Consider the following 14,517-nt stretch of genomic DNA (forward strand, 5'->3'; position numbering starts at 1 on the left):
GTGAAAGATAAGGGAGAAAGAAGATTTTTTGGTTTTGAGAATTATACTATCAACCAAAGAAGGAAATAAACTAATGTTGAGTACTTACATCATTGTTAATTATACTCTCCTAAACATAATATTTTGTACACTCCATCATTCTCTACAACTATCCAAATCCTCTCTATACCTTAAACTCTACTTTGTTTTTTAAATCTACCTTTTCTATAAAGTCTTTTCCAACTCTGCAGTCCACATTGATACCTTTGGCTTCCTCTTGTTAACAGCATTAACACATTTCCATTAATAAGAAATCTGTGAGCATTCACTCCAAATATATAAATATTTATACAATACAAATACATATTTATATTTTATAAATTTACATAAAATATATATATTATATTATTCATTATAAAACATATATAAAGCATTAAAAATAAATAGAAATAGAAGTTCTAATACTTTCTTCCCTAATCCTAAATAGAAGTCTCTCTCACTCCTTTAATTTTTGAAACATGGTTCTAATGATTTTATGAATTCAAACTTTCTCCTACAATAATTAGAGATTTCTCAAGAACATGGTATTTCACTTCTTGTATATGTTTCCACCTAAGACAGTGCTAAAAAACACACATAGAACTATTTCACAGTTCTGGAATTCCTTATCCAAACTTCTCATAATATATTGCTCTACTAAGAGAAAAATCATATTATGCATTCGATCTTTCAATATGACAATAACAGCCACTTATATTCAATATCAGATTGAATTATTCCTTAGTCTACAAAATTCAACTGACCAATTCTAAAGAACATAGGTATATGCAGTGATTTAAGACAGTATGTTATGCTCTAAAGGAAGATTTAAAAAATGGGTGAAAAATGCATTCACAATCATTCTAATGTAAAATAATAACTAAAAATATTATTTATCATTGGATAGTACAATTTTGGATGTTCAAAACTGTGAGTCTAGTCTATAGTGGAAAAGTAAACATTGCAAAAGGAAAATCACAAATAGGGTTTCAAAGGTCAACCAAACATCCTAACAGGCACTACTGCTTACAATTGTTTTAATTATATAAGTATTCAAAGTTAATAATAAAGATTATAGAAAGTTATAGAAATTTCCAGAAAAATGCCTGCCAATCCATGAATTATCTTAATTTATAAAATAACTCTTTTCACCAAAATTGGAAAAAAATGTTTATAATTCTCCATAATTGTAAATATGAAGCTTTATAAATATGAAGCATAGACTTATTAGAATTAGCTAACTAAAAGGTCATAAATTCACAAAATAACTATAAACTTCTCTCTCTTTTAGCCATGAAAGTTGAGTATTAAAAACACCACATGATAAAATAGGGTCACATTTTCCTGTAAATAGTTCATAACCCAACATGGCTAATAAATGAAATTTCAAAATTCAATCAAAATATAAGACATTTCCCACTAAGAATTACTATTAAGGCCTCTGAATAACTAAATTAAGAAAAAAAAGACTACAGGAGGAAGACATTCCACCCGTGGGCAGCAGCTTCAGGCCATGCTCCAGAGTTCCAGCCTACCCTACACATTTCAGACTTGCCTAGCCAGCCACTACAATCTTGAGAATGCATCAAGTGCACGTTTATAACACTCTATGGAAGGAATCTTCTCTTCCCATATGCAAGGCCTAAAAACCCATGGCAATTGTCTAGAAAGACAGCAAGGGGTAAAAGGCAGTTTCAGGCACAAGCCTCTTAGATACCCTCATCCACCAGTGGGCAGAGAGCAGAAGCAAGAAGAATTACAATCCTGCAACCGGTGGAATGAAAACCACATTCACAGAAAGATAGACAAGATGAAAAGGCAGAGGGCTATGTACCAGATGAAGGAACAAGATAAAACCCCAGAAAAACAACTAAATGAAGTGGAGATAGGCAACCTTCCAGAAAAAGAATTCAGAATAATGATAGTGAAGATGATCCAGGACCTCAGAAAAAGAATAGAGGCAAAGATCAAGAAGATGCAAGAAATGTTTAACAAAGATCTAGAAGAATTAAAGAACAAACAGAGATGAACAGTAAAATAACTGAAATGAAAACTACACTAGAAGGAATCAACAGAAGAATAACTGAGGCAGAAAAACGGATAAGTGACCTGGAAGACAGAATGGTGGAATTCACTGCTGCAGAACAGAATAAAGAAAAAGGAATGAAAAGAAATGAAGACAGGCTAAGAGACCTCTGGGACAACATTTAAACGCAACAACATTCGCATTATAGGGGTGCCAGAAAGAGAAGACAGAGAGAAACGACCCAAGAAAATATTTGAAGAGATTATAGTCGAAAACTTCCCTAACACGGGAAAGGAAATAGCCACCCAAGTCCAGGAAGCGCAGAGAGTCCCATACAGGATAAACCCAAGGAGAAACACGCCGAGACACATAGTAATCAAAGTGGCAAAAATTAAAGACAAAGAAAAATTATTGAAAGCAGCAAGGGAAAAACGACAAATAACATACAAGGGAACTCCCATAAGGTTAACAGCTGATTTCTCAGCAGAAACTCTACAAGCCAGAAGGGAGTGGCATGATATACTTAAAGTGATGAAAGGGAAGAACCTACAACCAAGATTACTCTACCCGGCAAGGATCTCATTTAGATTTGATGGAGAAATCAAAAGCTTTACAGACAAACAAAAGCTAAGAGAATTCAGCACCACCAAACCAGCTCTACAACAAATGCTAAAGGAACTTCTCTAAGGGGGAAACACAAGAGAAGAAAAGGACCTACAAAAACGAACCCAAAACAATTAAGAAAATGGTCATAGGAACATACATATCGATAATTACCTTAAACGTGAATGGATTAAATGCCCCAACCAAAAGACATAGACTGGCTGAATGGATACAAAAACAAGACCCATATATATGCTGTCTACAAGAGACCCACTTCAGACCTAGGGACACATACAGACTGAAAGTGAGGGGATGGAAAAAGATATTCCATGCAAATGGAAATCAAAAGAAAGCTGGAGTAGCTATACTCATATCAGATAAAATAGACTTTAAAATAAAGAATGTTACAAGAGACAAGGAAGGACACTACATAATGATCAAGGGATCAATCCAAGAAGAAGATATAACAATTATAAATATATATGCACCCAACATAGGAGCACCTCAATATATAAAGCAACTGCTAACAGCTATAAAAGAGGAAATCAACAGTAACACAATAATAGTGGGGGACTTTAACACCTCACTTACACCAATGGACAGATCATCCAAAATGAAAATAAATAAGGAAACACAAGCTTTAAATGACACACTAGACCAGATAGATTTAATTGATATATATAGGACATTCCATCCAAAAACAGCAGATTACACGTTCTTCTCAAGTGCACACGGAACATTCTCCAGGATAGATCACATCTTGGGTCACAAATCAAGCCTCAGTAAATTTAAGAAAATTGAAATCATATCAAGCATCTTTTCTGACCATAACGCTATGAGATTAGAAATGAATTACAGGGAAAAAAACGTAAAAAAGACAAACACATGGAGGCTAAACAATACGTTACTAAATACCAAGAGATCACTGAAGAAATCAAAGAGGAAATCAAAAAATACCTAGAGACAAATGACAATGAAAACACGACGACCCAAAACCTATGGGATGCAGCAAAAGTAGTTCTAAGAGGGAAGTTTATAGCTATACAAGCCTACCTAAAGAAACAAGAAACATCTCAAGTAAACAATCTAACCTTACACCTAAAGAAACTAGAGAAAGAAGAACAAACAAAACCCAAAGTTAGCAGAAGGAAAGAAATCATAAAGATCAGAGCAGAAATAAATGAAATAGAAACAAAGAAAACAATAGCAAAGATCAATAAAACTAAAAGTTGGTTCTTTGAGAAGATAAACAAAATTGATAAGCCATTAGCCAGACTCATCAAGAAAAAGAGGGAGAGGACTCAAATCAATAAAATCAGAAATGAAAAAGGAGAAGTTACAACAGACACCGCAGAAATACAAAGCATCCTAAGAGACTACTACAAGCAACTTTATGCCAATAAAATGGACAACCTGGAAGAAATGGACAAATTTTTAGAAAGGTATAACCTTCCAAGACTGAACCCGGAAGAAACAGAAAATATGAACAGACCAATCACAAGTAATGAAATTGAAACTGTGATTTAAAATCTTCCAACAAACAAAAGTCCAGGACCAGATGGCTTCACAGGTGAATTCTATCAAACATTTAGAGAAGAGCTAACACCCATCCTTCTCAAACTCTTCCAAAAAATTGCAGAGGAAGGAACACTCCCAAACTCATTCTGTGAGGCCACCATCACCCTGATACCAAAACCAGACAAAGACACTACAAAAAAAGAAAATTACAGACCAATATCACTGATGAATATAGATGCAAAAATCCTCAACAAAATACTAGCAAACAGAATCCAACAACACATTAAAAGGATCATACACCACGATCAAGTGGGATTTATCCCAGGGATGCAAGGATTCTTCAATATACGCAAATCAATCAATGTGATACACCATATTAACAAATTGAAGGAGAAAAACCATATGATCATCTCAATAGATGCAGAAAAAGCTTTTGACAAAATTCAACACCATTTATGATAAAACTGTCCAGAAAGTGGGCATAGAGGGAACCTACCTCAACATAATAAAGGCCATATATGACAAACCCAAAGCAAACATCATTCTCAATGGTGAAAAACTGAAAGCATTTCCTCTAAGATCAGGAACGAGACAAGGATGTCCACTCTCACCACTATTATTCAACATAGTTCTGGAAGTCCTAGCCACGGCAATCAGAGAAGAAAAAGAAATAAAAGGAATACAAATTGGAAAAGAAGAAGTAAAACTGTCACTGTTTGCAGATGACATGACACTATACATAGAGAATCCTAAAACTGCCACCAGAAAACTGCTAGAGCTAATTAATGAATATAGTAAAGTTGCAGGATACAAAATTAATGCACAGAAATCTCTTGCATTCCTATTCACTAATGATGAAAAATCTGAAAGAGAAATTATGGAAACACTCCCATTTACCATTGCAACAAAAAGAATAAAATACCTAGGAATAAACCTACCTAGGGAGACAAAAGACCTGTATGCAGAAATCTATAAGACACTGACGAAAGCAATTAAAGATGATACCAACAGATGGAGAGATATGCCATGTTCTTGGATTGGAAGAATCAGTATTGTGAAAATGACTATACCACCCAAAGCATCTACAGATTCAACGCAATCCCTATCAAATTACCAGTGGCAATTTTTACAGAATTAGAACAAAAAATCTTAAAATTTGTATGGAGACACAAAAGACCCCGAATAGCCAAAGCAGTCTAGAGGGAGAAAAACAGAGCTGGAGGAATCAGACTCCCTGACTTCAGACTATACTACAAAGCTACAGTAATCAAGACGATATGGTACTGGCACAAAAACAGAAATATAGATCAACGGAACAAGATAGAAAGCCCAGAGATAAACCCATGCACCTATGGTCAACTAATCTATGACAAAGGAGGCAAGGATATACAATGGAGAAAAGACAGTCTCTTCAATAAGTGGTGCCGGGAAAACTGGACAGCTACATGTAAAAGAATGAAATTAGAACACTCCCTAACACCATACACAAAAATAAACTCAAAATGGATTCGAGATCTAAATGTAAGACCGGACACTATAAAACTCTTAGAGGAAAACATAGGAAGAACATTCTTTGACATAAATCACAGCAAGATCTTTTTTGATCCACCTCCTAGAGTAATGGAAATAAAAACAAAAACAAACAAATGGGACCTAATGAAACTTAAAACCTTTTGCACAGCAAAGGAAACCACGAACAAGATGAAAAGACAACCCTCAGAGTGGGAGAAAATATTTGCAAACAAATCAGCAGACAAAGGATTAATCTCCAAAATATATAAACAGCTCATGCAGCTCAATATTAAAAAAAAAAAAACCCAATCCAAAAATGCAAAGAAGACCTAAATAGACATTTCTCCAAAGAAGACATACAGATGGCCAAGAAGCACATGAAAAGATGCTCAACATCACTAATTATTAGAGAAATGCAAATCAAAACTACAATGAGGTATCACCTCACACCAGTTAGAATGGGCATCATCAGAAAACCTACAAACAGCAAATGCTGGAGAGGGTGTGGAGAAAAGGGAACCCTCTTGCACTCTTGGTGGGAATGTAAATTGATGCAGCCACTATGGAGAACAGTATGGAGGTTCCTTAAAAAACTAAAAATACAACTACCATATGACCCAGCAATCCCACTACTGGGCATATACCCTGAGAAAACCATAATTCAAAAAGACACATGCACCCCAATGTTCATTGTGGCACTATTTACAATAGCCAGGTCATGGAAGCAACCTAAATGCCCATCGACAGACGAATGGATAAAGAAGTTGTGGTACATATATACAATGGAATATTACTCAGCCATAAAAAGGAATGAAATTGGGTCATTTGTTGAGATGTGGATGGATCTAGAGTCTGTCATACAGAGTGAAGTCAGAAAGAGAAAAAGAAATATCGTATATTAACGCATATATGTGGAACCTAGAAAAATGGTACAGATGAACAGGTTTGCAGGGCAGAAATTGAGACACAGATGTAGAGAACAAATGTATGCACACCAAGGGGGGAAAGCGGCGGGGGCTGGGGGTGGGGGTGGGATGAACTGGCGGATTGGGATTGACATGTATACACTGATGTGGATAAAACTGATGACTAATAAGAAATTGCTGTATAAAAATATATACATATAAAAAAAAAGACTACAAAAACATCTCTTAGGCTCCTTACACTTCTAGGTATCTATGAGCTGCATAATGAAACTGAAAAGTCTTTCTTAAGATTTAAATTTTCTATCTTTGAAAAATTAAATTAATAGTTATCAAATAATCACTATTGGTAAATGATGGAGGAGAAATTATATTTTACTCTGAAATAATGTTGATGGTTTTATAATTGGCTAATATTATCATGTACATATGTTATTCTCTAAAACTTACCCAGATCACTTGATTTCTTCTGAAGCTCCATGGTAAGTACTTTCAATTGATCTTCACTTCTTTCCAATCTTGTAAAATATATTAGTTCATAATGTAAAATATTCTTTTAGTCAGAATTCATCTAGTAACTAAAACTGGTGCAATTTAGCAACAGTATATCTTATCATAGATTCACTCATTCAATTATTACACATTTCTTGACAACCTACTTTGTGCCAGATAGTGTAACATTTCAAAACAAGATATTACTATTATACATACATAGTTGTATATTAATTACATCTACATAAAACCTCAAACTTATTGTCATGATTTATCTCTTAGCTATCGATGATAATCAAATTAATGCATCCTAGAACTTTGAAAGAGATTGAGTATATAACAACTATTATACTGAATTCTGCCTTAGGAACAATATAAATATGAGAATTATCCAATTCACTTAACTCCACTGGCTTTCCATTTCCTCATCTATAAAACTGAGGGAATTGGAACAGATGACATCCAAGGTCACTTAAAATTTGAAAATTTGAAAATCACCTGGATAGGTCAATCAAGAATATACAAGATTAGCTGAGCTAGAATATCTAGTTTTCCTTCCTTCACTATACACAAGCAGTAGAGAAGAAACCCTACTAGGCCCAGGTCATGGCTTCAGAGAGAAGCTTATTCCTCTCTTTCATCTTCCAGACTTAATTAACCCTTATACTAATGGGACAAAAATAATTACCTAGGCCTCATAACACAACTTTTTATAAACATTTCCTTAATACAAAGTAGTGGAAAACAGAGGAAGTTTTTAACTCAAGTTTTAGAAAAACTATTTAGATGAAATGCAGATGAATACTTTATATATACCTAACCATATTCATTAATCCATTGATTTATTAAAAATGTTTGAGTACCTACTCTGTACCAGGCTAGTTGCTAAATTTATAAATCAGAAAGAAGGTTACAGACCCCCGTAAAACAAACCAACAACCTAGGAATTTATTTCTATATAATAACCCACAGTTTAATTAAATATGTGATATCACTGCATCAGCCCTTATGAGCTTGTCTATATTGCTTAACTCTATGAAAAGCATGCATGGGAACTATCCTAGAGAATACCTGCTATCTTTTCCTGGGATACCTGCCTACGCAATACAACCTCTTAAAATGTGTTCCCACTTTATATATAAAAAAGAGACTTGGTTATAGTTGTTATAGGAATTACAAATCAGTTGTCAATGAATAGAAAATGGCACTGAATATTAGAAGTAAATTGTTTTTATTCAGCTAAATAAGAAGTATTTTTACCTTTGCTGTTCTGTTGTCAATAATTCTTTCAAGTTGCAGGTAGTAGTTTTAAGTTCAGTAACCACAAATGAATGGGCAGCTTTAGCTTCATTAAATTCTTCCATTTGCGCTTCTTTTTCTCCAGTGAGCTGATATATTTTTTTTGTTGCTATTTGTAAATCTTCCTCTAAAGCCTTTTGAGTACTCTAAATGAAATAAAGTACAAAAAAAAACCCTATGAACCACGGGCCTTAAGAAAAAAGGCTGAATTCATCTGCTTTCTGTAATTCACTGCCTCTCCCTCCCTCTCTCCTTATCCTTTCACCCCTCCTCTACTCCACCCTGGCCAATCTGGAGTGCCACACCCACTACTCTTATTTCAATTCACCATTCCTCCAAAGCCCACCTATACTCCCAACCTCTCCATGGAGTCTTCCTAACCAATGCAGCCCATAATGTTCTTTCAATTCTTAGAAATATTGTAGAATTTTTGCCTGAATCATGTTGGTATCTAGCATAGTTTTGTATTTGTTATACTTTTGATATGTTTTTATCAAATGTCTCTAAACTATAAGCATTTGTAGACAGAGATTGTATCTTCTCTATTTGAAGCTTCAGGTCCTTGTACATAGTATTAGCATTCAATAAATATTTGTTGACTGACTGATGGTGTGAGAATTATCACACACTAATCAGTTTTTAAATCATACCACACTTCTTTGCAAAGACATTTTAATATCTTCTAGTTCTGATGTCAAATGATCCTGCTTCTCATTTGATTCTTTTAAGTTTTCATTCTGTAATTCTAAAAGAGAAAGTTGTAGATAGTTAATACTTAATAAAAAATACATACCAAGAAAACAAATTATTTGTAACAATTACTTTTTCCTCTATTACATACTCCAAAATGAGAGAGAATTATGCATATACAGATGCACTGATATCATCACCTTTTACTGACCTTTCAAGATCGTTATTGCCCAAGGACTCAAAGGTGAATATATAGGGACATTTTGTGCTACATTTTTTAGTAGTAGCTAAGCATTGGAAACAACCTAAATATCCAAAAGGAGACAGATTAAATTATGGTGATACAATGGTATATCATGTAGCCAGCCACTGTAAATGATGATATAGACGTTTATTTATTTATTACTAATTTGGATATTCATAAAACTCATAGAATAAAAAGGTCAAGTTAAAAACAGTATTTATATAAATAGTGCATGTGAAAGGAAAGAATACACATAAAAATCTCAAAAGTAATTTTTCTCCTAATGGTGAAATTATTCATGATTTTCATTATTCCCTATCTTGATTTTTATATTTTTCTAAATAATTGCATTTACTTATTTAAATATTATGAAAAAAAGCTACTGACTCCACTTGATAGCTAAATATTTACTAAATCCTAAGTGCCAGGTGCTAATTTATATGCTTTATATGTATGCATTCACTTTTCAACCTCATAAAAAACACTAAGAGAAAAAAGTTCATGCCCTTCTCTGGGTTCAAATTATTCTATTTCCTTTTACTAGCTACCTACACTTGGGCATGATACTTAACCAATCTCTCTCTACTTTTCCCACATGTAAAATGATAGTTATTCATATCTTGAAGAGTTCCTGTGAGGATTACACACGATAATGCACTTAAAACATTTAACCACAGTGCTTTCTAGCATATAATCAACAAATGTTAAATACTATTATGATGATGGTAATGATGGTATAGTGTATACAGAAACTGGACCTTAAAATTCAAGGTATTTACAGTACAACTGGGCAGGCAGACAAATAATCAAAGATAAGCGCCGATGGGTACTCACTAGAAATTCTGGGAATATATCAATACATAGAGGGGACACCAAAGCTTAATAGGACCAGTGACGGTTAGAGGTAAGGGGAGACAGACATAGAGAGGGAAAGTTCCAGAAAATGACAGCTGAGTTGAAACATTTGAAAGCCAGTAACAATTAACAAGAGTAATGGGAGTTGGGGGAAAATCACAAGAGATGTGAAAGAGCATATACAAAGGCAAAAATGGAAGAGACAGGATGACACATTCTGAAGTCTAAAGGAAATATATTTCAGTAGCATGAAACTTAAAGTACGAGGGAGAAATCATAGCAGATATGACTGGAAAAATAATAAGGACAAAATCATAGCAGGATTCATATAACTTGCTCAGAGGCGTACGCTTCCTAAGTCATGAAAAACAATGAAGGATGTTAAACAACAGAATAATGTTCCAGGTTTACATTTTTTTTAAATTCCAATCTCAAAATCTGTGTAGAAATGAAGGGGCTAGTGCTCCAACTCTCAGAAAAAAATAGGAAAAGTAGATCTGGAGAGAGGGCAATGATAACTAAACGCTGTCTATTATAATACTATTTATAATGGTCTGTCAATAAGTGTCTCCTCTGAGAAATCATAATCACAAACTAGTACTTAGGCATGTGTAGGAACAGAATATATGCTGCTTGAATATCCTAAAAAGCTCCAAGCCAAAACTTAATTTGAAGTTCCCCTAAGTTCCCCTAGGATTCCAGAAGCTGCAAATGTAAATTTCCTCTGTAAAAATATACTTCCAGTTCAGGCCTTAAAGAATTTCCACAGCTGAAATTACATGACCTCACAATCAAAAATCACAAGAGTAAACAAAGCACTATGAGCAAAGTCAGCAGAATGAACAAAAGACAGACTTTGACCTGACTGCAAGATTTCAGATGTTAGAATTACTGGCTGTAGAATTAAAAAAATAAGTATTATATCATTTTTAAAAACTAAAAGAAGGGACTTCCCTGTCAGTCCAGTGGTTAAGACTCCATGCTTCCAATGCAGGGGCACGGGTTTGATCCCTGGTCAGGGAACTAAGATCCCACATGCCGTGCAGTGCAGACAAAAAAATTTAAAGAAACAAAAATACTAAAAGAAATAAGGAAGATGTCCATAAACTAAAACTATCTAGAAATGACATATAAAATTGAAACTGAAAATTCCATTGGGGTAATAGTGAGGTATGTCATTCAAACAAACATTCCTCTAAAAAGGAATAAAAATTCAGGATCAAATATTAAGAACATTAAAATCATTAAACTCCCAACAAAATAATAAGAAATTACCAGGCACAAAGTGAAGGGAAAATAGAAACTTAGAGAAGTAAGATAAGCACAAAACCTGCTTTTGCCCCCGGGGAATTTGCAGGTCCTGGCAAAGCTGGACTTTTGATTTGAAATTATGATGAAATGAGAAAAAGAAACATGAAAATCCAAAGACTATATAAGGTAAGAGGCCCAAGAATTAAACCTTTGTACAATAAGCTAGAACAATCATTATATGTGGAGGGAGCAAACGTAAACAAACCCTCAAGCAAATCTGCAGCACAGGTTCACATCACCTGAGTGGTCCAGTTAATCCCAAGCCATGAAACGGACTTAAGGTGGGTAGAGCCACCATGCACATGGTAAAAGTACATAGGAATCCTCCAAAGAGGAAGTTAAATTACTTACATACTAGGCAGGCCTTACAATACTTACAAATTTTTTCAAGAAAAATAATAAACATGAAGTCAAAGACAACAAGGCACCCAATAAAACAAGGCTAAATAAATAAAACAAAATCTGGACTAAAATATATCAGAAACAAAAGACAGTATGAGGCCCACAAACATTTAAGATAAAGAATTATCAGAAAGAAACTATAAAATAGCTATTCTTAGTATATTTAAAGAATAAAAACCTTGAAAATAATAAGAAACAGAAAATTACATAAAGTAGAATAGCAGATTTGAAAAATAAGTAAGAATAACATCTTAAACATCTTAATAACTGAAAATAAAATTGGAAGAGTTCATAGTGGGTGAGAAACAAATGAAGAGAGAATTAGTGAATGACAAGATAGGTGAAAAGAAATCGTCCAGAATAAGGCACAGAAAGGCAAAATTGTGAAAAGATGGAAAAGAAACTAAGAGTCACAGAAGATAGAGAAAATTAACATGATTTTTATTCAAAGTTCCAGAATGAGAGGAAACAGAGAATAGAGCAAATATAATGTTTGAAGGAAAGCAATAATAAAGGACATTAATTTACAGATTCAAGAAGCTGTAAAATAAGATTAAGCATATATCTTAACATATCATACTGAAAATGCTAAAATATCAAAGGCAAAGAAAATCTAAAAAGCCACAACAGAGGGAAAAGATAACTTATCTTCAAAGGTTCAACAGTAAGGTTGAAAAATGACACAAAGGAAGCGAAAAGAAAGCAAGATGCTACCTTCAGTGTTCTAAAACATATAGTTTTAACATATAGTGTGCCAACTAGAAATACATATCAAACAAAAAAATCCTTTCCAGATGAGAATGGATAAACAAACGTTCAGACAAAATCATCACAAGAATATTGTCACTAAAGCATATTCTAAGTATTACTCTTCAAGGTAGAAAGAATATGATCCAAACAAAAGATCTGAGAATTAAGAGGAGGGATCAAAATCAAGATGGCAGAGTAGGAGGACATGAAACTCACCTCCCCACCAGGAACACATCAAAAATACATTTATACGTGGAACAATTCTCACTGAAAACTAACTGAAGAATGTCAGAAAAACTCTTGTACATGCAAGGCTGTAAGAAAGATCCACATGGAATCCAGTAGAAAGGAAAGAGAAGCAATCAGATCGGGACCTGTGCCCCTGTGAAGGGACACAGAAGAGGAGGGGAATCCTCCTTGGGGAGTGAGCAGTTCAAACCACGTATTGGGCACCCCAGTTCTCAGGTCCAAAAGCGGGAAGACAAGTCCCCTAAACTGGTTAGAAAACCAGTGAGACTAACAAGGGGGCTGTAAGAAACCTAAACTCAACTTGTGAAGAAGTGCAACACTTGCTTACTCCTGAAACAAGGCAGAGAAAGCAAACTGAAACTGCACTGTACTCTGTCCCATTTCCCACAACTTCCACGGTGTGCTACCCCGCCTGAGCCAAGTGCCTGCTCAGGCCTTGCTGGTTTTACAGCGCAACTCCACACTAGGGAAAGGGCTGCTGTGGCTGAGCGGAGTGCTCAGTTGTGAGGGACTATGCCAGCCCAAACACAAAACAGCATCGGAAGAGGGCGGGGCATCCATTATCAGCGCTTAAAGCAGCAGTACATCAGAAGTGGTCCCAGGCTCTGACTACAGCTGACACCACCACAGCCTGCACCCAGACCCACACAGAGCACCCACACCAGCCCTGCCTACTCTGCAGTCCAACTCCAAACTAGAGTGAGGGTTGCAAAGGCATTTTAGACCCATCTGAATGGGGCAGGGACAGCTATTAATGGTGCTTACAGATGCAGCACATCATAAGCAGTCCAGACTCTGACTGTGACCAGGGATGCCACAGACCGTACCCAGACCCACGCTGAGCACCTGCACTGGCCCCTCTTGCTCCAGCACTGCTCTGCATTGGGGTAAGGGTGCCAGTGCTGGGAGGGAAGAGCACACACTTAGAAGGAACAAAGACAGATCAGACCAAACCCTTAGGCTTTCTGCTTGAGCAACTTGAGACCTAACCCTGCCCCTAGTAGGGTGGTGTTGGCCACTGAGAAAAGAAACCCCAGCTCACACCTGGCTCTGGCTCTAGTCCCTCCATCTCCAGCCCAACCTCTTCTTACCAAGGTGATAGCTGCCAGCACATGCTGGGAAAAAACATGACTCATGCTCACATCAGATCCCACTCTCCCACCACAGCCAATGGGCACACTCAGACTCTACCATACAAGAATACCCCTTCAGGACCTCAATGGGTAACTTTTCACCTAATTTCATCAAAACAGAGAAAGTTAAGCAAAATGAGAAGACAGATGAATTTGTTTCAATCAACAGAACAAGAGATAAACTCTAAAAACAACTGATGAAACTAATAAATAATTTACCAAATAAAGAGTTTAAAGCATTAGTAATAAGAATGCTAACTGAATTAGGAAAAAGAACAGATGAACACAGTGAGAATTTTAACAAGAAACAAGAAAATATAAAAAAGAAACAGTAAGAACTGAATAATACAATAATTAAATGAAAAACGCTACGGGGAATTAACAAGTGACTAAGTGATATAGAAGAATGCATAAATGATCTGAAAGATAGAAAAATATAAATCGCCCAATCAGCAAAAAGACAACAAATTTTTAAAAATGAGAACAGTTTAA

The 14,517-nt window shown here is 35.2% G+C and overlaps 1 protein-coding gene across 1 annotated transcript in view; it reads right to left on the reverse strand.

Annotated features, from left to right (window-relative positions):
* The window catches only part of SYCP1 (synaptonemal complex protein 1), a 174,649-nt gene that overhangs the window by 113,912 nt on the left and 46,220 nt on the right, over window positions 1–14,517 (reverse strand). The window contains exons 13-15 of the mRNA XM_082368987.1: window positions 9,042–9,136; window positions 8,353–8,537; window positions 7,051–7,118 (exon numbers count right to left, since the gene is read on the reverse strand). Coding sequence (XP_082225113.1) covers window positions 7,051–7,118; window positions 8,353–8,537; window positions 9,042–9,136 — 348 coding nt within the window. The remainder of the gene's footprint in view (window positions 1–7,050; window positions 7,119–8,352; window positions 8,538–9,041; window positions 9,137–14,517) is intronic.

Source organism: Balaenoptera borealis (assembly GCF_965194805.1).
Source record: "Balaenoptera borealis genome assembly, chromosome: 1".
Lineage (NCBI taxonomy): Eukaryota > Metazoa > Chordata > Mammalia > Artiodactyla > Balaenopteridae > Balaenoptera > Balaenoptera borealis.